The 11214-nt window shown below is 45.3% G+C and overlaps 1 protein-coding gene across 1 annotated transcript; it reads right to left on the bottom strand.

Moving 5' to 3' along the window:
* Positions 1 to 932: 932 nt before the first annotated feature.
* PDCD7 (programmed cell death 7) lies at positions 933 to 11214 on the bottom strand. The gene is made up of 5 exons (XM_083184303.1): positions 9147 to 11214; positions 6740 to 6878; positions 4647 to 4883; positions 2754 to 2841; positions 933 to 1230 (listed from the first exon to the last, which is right to left on the bottom strand). The coding sequence occupies exons 1-5, from the start codon at positions 11172 to 11174 to the stop codon at positions 1104 to 1106; spliced, it is 2619 nt and encodes an 872-aa protein (XP_083040429.1). The 5' UTR covers positions 11175 to 11214; the 3' UTR covers positions 933 to 1103.

The raw sequence follows: 11214 nt of genomic DNA, 5'->3' as shown, positions 1-11214 counted from the left end.
ATGTTGGAGATCGTGTGCTCATGAAGGCAATCATCTACATATATGGTGGAGTTGCCCAATTATCCAGCCCTTTTGGCTAGAAACCCATGAATTAATCAAAGAGATTCTCAACATCCAGATGCCCTCCTCACCTTCTTTCTCCCTGTTGATGAGACCAATCCCACACATCCAACCTGCTTCTCAAAAGCTAATTAACCATATCCTAAATACAGCTAAATGTCTAATAGCCAAAAACTGGAAAAGCCCCCTCCTACCCTCCAAACCTATCTTGGTCAATGCTATCTGGTCCACATACAAAATTGAGAAAATCACAGCATTTTTAAACGACTCCACTCCCTCCTTCATAAAAGCTTGGTCCCCGTGGACCTCCTTTTTTCAATCCGAGGCCCCTTTGACGCATATCTGACTACTGCTTGTATATCACCCCAACCCCGCATCTAAAACTGCCTGCCATCCCGACCCCGCCCCCCCCCCCCTTTCCTTCCTCCTACTCCTCTCCCCCCACTATGCATACACCCTCATAGTCCATTTGTCCTTCGCTGTAGCTTCTCTATAGCTCTCTTGAGTTGATATTTGGACTTCTCTTCAAAAACCAAAACGCACTCAATCTGTTTACACCATGTTAAATTTATTATTGGTTTTGACTGCTCTGTATTTTTGACTTGAAAAAACCCAATAAAAATTTCTTTAAAAAAAAAAAAAAAAAAAATCAATATCGTTCAGTGACGTCACCCGGCCCCCGCTGCCAGCATGCCTTGCTGAGGCTATAGTCAACATTGAGCATGCAGCACAGACAGAGGGGGTGGGGGGTGCTTAGATGGGCCAATATTAGCGGTATGGTTTATAATACTGCTTAGTGTGTATGGGGCATTAGGACTGATAGCTGAAACAAACACGACATGAATTTCAAACAAGTAGAAAAAACCCGAAACTTGGAACATTAGACACATTTTATTTTTCTAAATAAATATAAATTGAATAATTAAATTGTATTTGTTGGAACATTTAGAGGAGGCTCTACATCACAGATGTAAGCAGACAGGCTGCCCTCTCTCCAGTCTTGTAGTACACACAAAGGTTTATTACTATCCACTACAGCTCAGTCACTCTGCTTGTGTCAGCGCTGTGGCCCAGATGTCACTTGACGGTAATGTGGGAACAACCCATCCACGGGGGATACTGCTAGCATCGGGATGGTCTGATGGGGCCAAGAACAGATCCCACATGTGTCTGGAAAAAGAAACATGTGAGAGTGAGTGACAGAACACATTGCTCAAATGTACCAGCTTTCTTTAGCCCAAAGCTAAAAATGCAATTTTGGGAGTAATACAGTAAGTTCCCTCATCCTATCCCAGGAGCCTAAATTACCTGAGAGCTGTCAGGTTCCTGACACATGTCACTGGGATGACAGGAGCACAGGAGTCTGCTGCACTCCTCCTGCTGTCACGGGCTTATTTCAGAAACATCTGCCAAACTGTGGAACTATCACCAGACTACAAGGTCCTGCTGCAAAGATAGGTCGACAGGCCTTAGGTAGACACCTGAAATAGGTCAGCATGAGTAAGGTCAACAGGGTCCGACAAAAGCATTAGGTCGACAATGGAAATTTCAACAGTCAAATGGTCAACATGAGTTTTTCACATTTTATTGTCCCGAATGTCAACACAGTCGACATGGTCACCGAAGCATTGCTTCAGCCAGTATTTTTTTGGTTGTGACTAGTTCCCCTTCGCCATAAGGACCTGGGGGCTAGGAGAAGGGGTGGGGAGAGGAGGAGCAAGGTCGGAACAGGGAACCCAAATGGACCCATGCCATGCTTCGGGCACGGAGGCTTGCTCCGCTTTGCTCGCCACCTGGTTACTAAAGGCAACCAGTGGTGGGGTGGATAGTGAAGGAACAAGCCCTCCGTGCACGCGAGGGTCCATTTGGGTCCCTTGTTCCGACCTTACTCCTCCACTCCCCAGATCCTTACGGCAAAGGGGAACTAGCCACAAACCTATTTTATTCTACCACCATGCCAGCTCAAAATTTTTTTTAAAAAGTTAAAAACTCATGTCGACCTTTGACTGTCAACCTTCCCAGTGTCAACCTAATTGCTTGTGTCGACCTTCCCCATGTCAACCTATTTCAGGTGTCGACCTTAAGTGGTTGACCTAATCAATGCATGTCAACCGAATGACCGTATACCTTTGGGATAACTGCAGTTCGCACACGGTGCGATGGTCGGATGCGTTTTGTACCTTTAACCCTTTGAGGTCCGCACCACAAAAAAAGCAAAGGAAAAAAATTTCTTTGCATTTTTTATTCACTGAAGATAATATTAACAACAACAACCAACAGTTTTTTGTTTTTTTAATGAGACCCCACAGTTTTTGAAATATAGGCCTCTACCAAACGGTTGAGAAATCCATTTGTAATAACCTTTTTTTTTGGTGCGGACCTCAAAGGGTTAAGTTCAATACGCATCGCACGCAGTTCACATTGCACAGTGTTTCTATTGGCTTGCAATGCGATGTACGCTCCATATATTGCAAGTCACGCTGTTAGAGTATCACATGCGATCTAGTACAAAAAGCATTGAGCACACATCTCACCATGTGTGGACATCTTTATTCAATCATCTGCTACACGTCACACAGTGTAACCCTGCCACAGAGGTCCCTTAAAACGTATACAGAGCCCTAAAGGCTGCATGTGGCTTTCAGGGGAGAGAAATTATTTTACAAATACACTTTTTTGTTTGCCAGCCTTACCGAATTTGGACGAGGGATACGACCGAGTGTTCAGCTTGCAGGTAATACTGACGGAATGGCTGTAGAGGGTGCAGATTTTGCAGAGGATCTAACATTAAGGAGAATAGGGAGAAAAAAAAAATATGGAACCAGATTAACATTACCAAGACAGTTATTAATGAGCAATAATGAGGTGAACGTTTCCCTACACAATGTTGTTTTATTTATAATATATATTTATCTGCGGGTCCTTCTCTATAGCTTCCTGCAGGCACCTTATAAAGTGTTTTCCAAATATTTCCCATGCTCTTATTTGGTTCATCTCATTCACGCATTTCAAAGTTATGAAACTACCTTTAATAATTTAAAGGTCTCCCATTTCTTTATATACTGGTCCATTCAGAGTTATTGTCGTACTTCCTGCCTCGTACCATAACCACTTGATCTGTTCGCAAACCCCTATTCTTTGCCATTGTTTCCTACATCTCAATTCTTGCCTATATCCCCCTGTGGCAGTAAGTATCCTGTATTTGAGGTCATGCAGTTGATCACCTCTGCATGTTTCTGCAAGTCTCTGTACCACAATATACTGTCCTTCACAATATACTGACCCCAACTCATCCAGTACTGTGGCTTCTCTGAGGGGAGAAATGGCCGCCAATCCCACTTGAGCCGTCTGGATCCTGGGTGGCAGGATCACATGAGATATCACATGAGGTCCTTTTGCATGATATATCGCATGCAAACCCATTTCACGCTGTGAACCCGATGGATCTTTGGCACAGCATTGACTATCCGCGCATCGGATTGGGTGGTTGAACACATGCGATGAGAGCCCTTTTCATCAGATTCCTCAGCCCGATGCTTCGGAAATGGATAAAAAGGGCCCAAATTGCACTAGTGGATAAGAGACACTTCTAAAACGCAAAAACATCCAATGTACTGCCTGTTCAATTTACTAATACAGACATATGTTTATTTTCAGGGCTAAGCCTATGGGATTCCCTCCCATTTTCTGCCTTCTGTTTTACCCCTAGTATTGCGATTCTTTTAATTTTAAAATTAAGAGGGAAAAAGAAAATTAGTTAAGCTCAGAAACTTATCTAAATTTAATGAAGACATTTTAAAAAATGTATTTAAACATTTTGTGCAGAACAGAATTCTTCTTTAGTAGGTGAGGGGTGCAAGGGGAAGGCCTGGACACATGGGACTGTACACCCCATGGTCTCATGCCAGTAAGTGGGGTTTTTTTTTTTCAGTTGCAAAAAATAGTAGGAAGCTATCTGTGTGAAGTTTGTAGGTTCTCTCTGTGTTTGCGTGGGTTTTCTGTGGGTACTGTAATTTCTCACAACCCAAGTTAATTGCTTCTAACCAAATGAATGTGTGGGTTGGGTACTATGGATTTTAAAGCTCCTCTGGATTAATGAAGAAAGTAATATTCCTCTTGGAAATTACATTTCTCCCAAAAAACTAATCCCATATTTTTCAACCAGAAGAGCCAGCCAAACCTTTGTGGTACGAAGAAGGTGCCTACAGGAACAGAAAGCCCCCTGAGCTATCAGACTGCAGAGCAACACATCTGGGATTGGAAGTATTGGCACATAAAGAACTCATACACATTTCATACCGGCAGAATGTCTGGTTTTCTGTACCCAGATCAGTTCTGCACTTAGGGGCCGATTCAGAGCAGTTTGTTCAGGTCTGAATTCGGCCCTCCCTGATGTTTGGAGTCTGCGCATGCACAAATATGTAAATGCTGCCTAGTGAACAGGTCTGAATCTGGCGCTTGGTATGTTGTCAAGGTATCCTCAGGAATAATTATTACCAAGTGTAGATCTATTGAGGAAAAAGCTATGTACACAATAAATGCGGAGATAGAGCAGGTGAAAAACCTCTATAAAATAAAACACACACCTGGTTCTCCAAACAATATGATGTCCAGCTCCCGCTGCTTTTGCAGGACTTTCTCTCTTTCCTTTCTCAGTCTTTTGTCTTTGTCCCGCTGTCTTTCTTCTTCTTGCTCGCCTTCCAGTATAACTCTAAGGGCTCTCTCCTCTGCATCGTATAATGCCACGCGCTTGTGAACCATTGTCCTGAGCTTGTTGGTGCGATTACTGAATGTTTCATCTGCAGACGCTGGGGGAAATACACCTGCAAACAAGATGATTAACATATCATTTACAATCCACAGAAATAAGACTGAATTGGGATAGGGTTGGACAGTCCTGCATTCCAGGCAGCACTGTGGTCCAGCAACGGCTGCAGTGCCAAATGCTGCCCAATACAACCCAAACACCATGCTTACACATCCATTAAGACATCACAATATGTAATATATTAGTCACAGGGCTGTACCTATTACATTGTTGTTTTCTCTTAAGGCCCATACACACTTAACCATGTCCCAGCCAGAGATATTGGCGGCGTCTGGTACCCGGCTTCGGCGAGTGCATACACACACGACGATGCCTGCTACAAGGTGGGCGATGGATGTGCTGCCACTGCAGCATGGCCGCCTTTAATGATGACTCCGGACATGCTTGGACAAGGGAGGCGGTAATTTATGACATGCAGGCGTGCACATCGTTACCGACAGTGAGCCATATTGTGACCGATATTGTCTAGTGTTTATGGGCCATTAATCAGATTTACGGTCCTTTCCTGGCCCCCAATGATGACACCTATGTACCTGGACACTAAGCTACCACAAGCTATTGTACTGGGTTAATATTAAACTTTTCAATAAACGAGGTCCATTGGAAGACAAAGATCACTGGTAAAAGAAATTGAACAATGGTAGCTATACTTAATTGTGAGTACAGCAAGCAGGATTAATATATTGATATAAAATGTGTAAATCTTATAAGAATAACGATTAATTATTTAATATTACAAGGTGAACATAAAACATATAGGACTGGAATGAATTGAATAACTGCTGGAGCTTTGTCTGATGGCACAATTAGATATGGATACCACAGAGTTTGGCTCGATAAAAGCGATCGCAGGTACAGGTAATCCTGCACACTTACTTCCTTCTCTCTCGCACCATCCCAATTACATTGAATGTTACACTGAATCAGTATTTCGATGAGTATTTTTCCCCATATCCTTAACCTTAGTTCCTAAAAAAAAAAAAAAAAAAAAACCACTAACCACCCCGACATCGCCTTACACTAAGATCCCCTAGAAGCAACTAACCCCAACCATTGGCATCCAGAAACTGTCGACATTTCACGTCAATACTTAATTTGCAAACAGTTGGAATCACGCTGATCTTATGAACATCTAGCAGGTTATTGTTGACCATTTGACCAGATACTCAATTAAATGTGTTGAAGCAAGTTTAAAAACACTTGCATTGCCTCCCAGTATTTAATCGGATAGTAAAAAATAGATTTGTTTAGAGTGCATTGGGGCAGATGTATGAACCAGCGTTAAGTGCAAAAATGCACTTAACGCTGGTTAACTGGGGGGATTACGATTTTGCTAATGTATCACTAGCGCACCTAACGTGCGCTAGTGACAGCCCGCCGAGTTACGCTCGGCGGGGCTGTCCCCTGCAATCCCCCCCAGGGATTAACAGCCGGGGCGATGTATTAACAGCCTTCAAGGCGTTAAATCACCCCGGCCGCTTCGCCAGCTCAGGGCTAGCGTTGTCCTATCCCCCACTGTGGGGACAACGCTAGCCCTGCTTCTGGCTCGGGCTGCGCAGGAGATCTCGCGGTTTTTGCGAGATCTCGCGCATGCCCATTAGAGACGGACCCGGGGGAGAAGCGCACTGAGCATGCGCAGGACGCCGGGGGAGCCGATAAGGAGAGCCGTTAACGCTGGGCATAACGGCTCTCCTTATCGGCTAGGGGGGGGGTCAATACATTAGCAAATAACGGGTGCCTGCTTCTCCTCGTTATGCAGGAGAAGTGGGACCCGTTATTTCAGAAGCGCAAAGGGGGGGGGTTAGTACATCTGCCCCAGTGTTTGACTACACGAACATCCAGTCTTCTTACCTTTCCGTCCAGCAGCCTCTTTTCTCAGTTTCCTTAACTTCTCCAAAGACTTCAAAACATCGAGCATCTTTTTGGCATCCGTCTGCTTTTTCCTTACCTCCGCGAGTACACTATCAGCAGCAGCTTTCAGCTCTCGCTCCTGAAACCAATAAGAAAGAGCATGGCTTAAGTAAAATAATTTGGATCTGCCATAGGTAGGGGCAGGGTTACGGCGACATAACATCATGGTTAATATGTGACAGCAAATTTACATATAGGAAGCAGGAAAAGTTGTAACAAGGTTACACAACATGTACCATACTTACCAGCTGTACAGTGCTGTAGAATCCTTATTTACTTTTTTCCTAAGATGCCATTGTTTTGTTTGTTTTTTTATATTGGATTTTTATATTGCCATAGATTTGGTTTACATAAGTAATACATTAGCATAGACTGCTGGTCATTAGTGGGCGCTGCATGTCACAAGAGGATTTAGGTAAGGTATACCAAGGAGGGAGGGTGGGGTTTGACTTCAACTTCTTATGTGTTACTCAAAATCCAAGCCATGGCGGTTTGGTCAAGGTGAGAGTGTAAATGTCACCGTGGGCCGGCGTCCCTAACCTCCCGGTGGTACACTCAACTCTTACCCGATACCTGGTCCTGTGTGGCTCGGTGTCCCTCGCCGCGTACCTGAAACTATAGGGATGAGGACTATCAAAACAAGTTATGCTTTAGGCTGTATATGGACATATGTCCATGTCTAAATTTGGATCAAAATGTTTAAATATGTTTAGAGATTTAAACATTTTGATCCAAATTTAGAGATGGACATATGTCCATATACAGCCTAAAGCATAACTTTTAGCCCAGCCCTCGGTGACATTTAGGGGGCAATTCAATATCAGGGTCACGGCAGTCGAGCTTGCTCGACCGCCGTGACCCAGTCCCGTTCTCGGTCAGCTCGACCGAGAACACGCAGGCGGGATTCAATGTCACGCCTGCCGGGGAGCGAAAGAGGGGGCGTGGCCACGAGTTGTGGCCGGGAAGAGGCAAGCTGCAGCCGGCAGCTCGTCACTTCCCGGCTGTTCTTGGCAGAACGAGCCCGACAGCTAGTGATGTCGGGCTCGTTCTGCCGAGATACCCTGCTCAATTCTGTCGGGGAAGACAGCATTGAATAGGGCCCGGCGGGCATCTCCTCGATGGGAGGTGCCCGCCGGAGATTGAATATCCCCCTTACACTCTCACCTTGACCAAACTGCCATAGACTGTACTTCACCCTTCACTCTGTGATACACCCCATCACCGAGTCATCCCCATACCCTCATCCCCCACAACCATCCGCATTGTACCAAGCCTATTGCCTTTAACAGTGCATTGATACTATCGCATAGCACTGGTTAAAGGCACACTGGTTTTCTTTGCTAATTTTATTTTGTCAGCACAGTTAATAAATCCATTATTAATATTTATCCAGTGTGTCACATCTCTCATTTACAATTGACAACAGTCACATCAGTTATATCCAGAGGGTGAGCGCAAGGCTACCTGCATTTAGTTATACCACTATTTAGGAGTCTGGACCACTCCAGCCTGGCAGCCCCCTCGCCACAACTGGTATCTAGCACTAGCATTTCTATTGTTTGTACTATTCACCGAGCTTAATAAATCTACCCCTGTATTATCAATATAGGCAGATTCAGGAACAAGTGACAAAGCTGGATGAGATTTGGCCATTCTAAATTATACACAATTGCCACTTTAGTCCAATACACACTAGAGGATATTTTAAACGATATTGATCAGAAAGGGGCATCAGAATTAGATCCTTTAAAATATCCTCTAGCGCAGTGGTTTTCAACCTCACAAGTGAAATAATTAGCTCCACCTCTGGATCTTTTATGTGTCAGTAATGAGTGCACCTGCTGGGTGACCTGGAAAACGTGAACTGTGTGGGGTCCCGAGGACCAAGTTTGAGAACCCCTGCTCTAGCATGTATGCTCAATGTCGCTGCCCCGCATCCTTAATGAAAATGCAGCTCAATTTGTTTATATAGCCAATGACTGCATGTACATCGAGTCCTGGTGACTGTACACCAGTGATGGCTAACCTTGACACCCCAGCATGTCCTGCTAGTTTTAGTATTTGGCCATGCTAAAATTGTAGCAGGGCATGCTGGGATGTGTAGTTCAACAACAGCTGGGGTGCCAAGATTAGCCATCATTGCTGTACACCAACTAGAAATACTATTTCAGGTTTATAATGGTAATTCAGACAACAAAGCTAAAGTTACATTACAACACCACTTTCATTTGGTTTCTGAAAATACGGTCCATAAAAGCGGGTTTCATGTCAGGTTATGGAAATGCAGAATAATGTAGTGGAAGGAGGTTTCAAAACGACTATCAATGGGCACAAGCTTCATACTTACCCTTTTTTTCTCTTCGACCTCATGGATACGTTTCATCCTCCAGGTATCAATAGCGGCCTCTTTTTCTGCAGCACGCTCAGTTGCCTCTTTTTCCTCCTCCTCGGTAGCTTGTCTCCTCCGCTGCAAGCGAAGCCTTTTCTTACGTACTCTATCTACTTTCCTTTTCACATCTTGAATATATCCCGGCTTCTCTATGTCCTTTAGTTTATTCTCAAGCTCTTTACGTAGATCACTTGCCTTTTCATAATCCTGAGTCCAAGACTCTCCTTCCTCATTTCCATTTTCTAGAGTCTGGCACAAGGAATCAAGCTGTGACACTAGCTGCAGAGCACCATATAGAAGGCCACGGGCATCTGTGATAGAGACAGACTGACTGGCACAAGTCTTGGGAGGAGGTTTCCTTCTCTGATGTGCAATGAAGCTGGACAGCCACTGCTGAAAGTTTTCTTTATGCATTTCCCCATCTGTCCCCAATGGCATATCACTTTGTCTACTCAAATGCATCAAGCGTTCACCGACCTGTAGGTTGGGATTGTTATGGGGAACAAATGGGTCACCATGTTCACTAAATCTATGTTGGCGCAATAAATTTGGGTCTCTCTGCAGAACTGGTACCTCTTGGTGCAAAAAAGGAACATTATGTTCATAGAAACTGTCATTTTGACTATAAGGCTTATTCTGTCCTGCTACCTTTTCAGGAGGCACCTGTCCAAGTCTTTGATCCTGAACCCAATGGCTGTCTCTTTGAGGCACATTAAGTTGCATATTAAGCTGATGCTGGCTGAAAACATTTTGTGGATCATGAACTTGTGCCTGGAGATGAGGGACTTTCAGATCACTCTCCTTATTATATCCACTAACAACAGAATCTATTGGAGGAGGTGCAGGCAAGGAAGGATTGGTGAGGTTTCTGTGAAAGGGAGGAGGGAAGTTATGATGGCCTTGAATTGAGTTATCTACAAGTGGAGTGATTGATGGTGGCACAGACTGTAATGGTGCTGAGTGTTGTTGGAAGATACCTGGAGATTGTGGCCTATAATGGGATACATCATTTAGCAGAGGTCTGTTCATAGGTGCCATTGAATTGAAAAGGCCACCCTGGGAACCTCCAAAATGAGATACACCAAGCTTATGATCACCAAACTGGTGTGTGTTTTGCTGAGAGTCACCACGTTGCAACACATCTGTAAATAAAGCTCCACGTTGTGAACCGTCTAACTGGTATCCATGTGGTTGAATGTCTTTGTGTTCTGAGAGGTGATGATGATGTAGAGGGCCATGTTGTGGAACATCAAAGTGGGCACCTCTTGACAGCATATCCCCAGGTTGGGGCATGCCAGGTCGTGGAGCATCATGGGGAGACACTGTTACCCTCTGGCAGTATAGGTCTTGCTGGCCATTTCTGTCCTGAGTCATGCCATGGGGTTCCCTTCTGTACTCCATTTGGCTTTGCTGGGGGCCTCTGGGGTGCGGTATACCAGGACTTGCTTCTTTATAATGCAGAATGTTTTGCTGGGGTCTCCCGTGCTGGAATGTACCTGAGCCTTCATCTGAGAAGCTGCTGAAGTCAGGCTGCTGGCTGCCATGTTGGGGGAGATCCCTCTGCCCACCTCTCTGCTGGGAGATATTGGGCAGGGGGGATCCATTCTGCCATACAGACGATGGCACTCCTTGCTTGGGAACGCCATGTGCTTCTCCAGTGTGCAGGAGGCCTGGGTGAGGAGAGATAGGCTGCTGAGGCCGCACACTTCCATGATGGAAGACGGACGCCTGGAAGCCTCCATGCTGTGCACCGCTCTGTGGTCGGTCCTTCTGCAGAGCCCCATGCTGGCTGAGGCCCTGACGGGTGTCTCCACTATACTGTGTGCGGCCCTGGTGTGGCCTGCTATGCCCGGGCCCTCCATCGCTCCGGGATGTCGGATACTGTGAGCCCTCCTCATGAAACGGGACCGGAGGGCTTGCCTGAGAGCCGCCATAGCGAGGCCTATCCCACGGTCCGCAGCCCGTCGGCAGCTGCCTCCTCTCCATGACAACGGGGGAATGAAGAGAGGTAGAAGTCGGAAATCGC

This window comes from Crinia signifera, chromosome 4, assembly GCF_055691185.1.
Source record: "Crinia signifera chromosome 4, ASM5569118v1, whole genome shotgun sequence".
In the NCBI taxonomy this organism is placed as follows: domain Eukaryota; kingdom Metazoa; phylum Chordata; class Amphibia; order Anura; family Myobatrachidae; genus Crinia; species Crinia signifera.
This window is presented reverse-complemented; position numbering and strand designations above follow the sequence as displayed.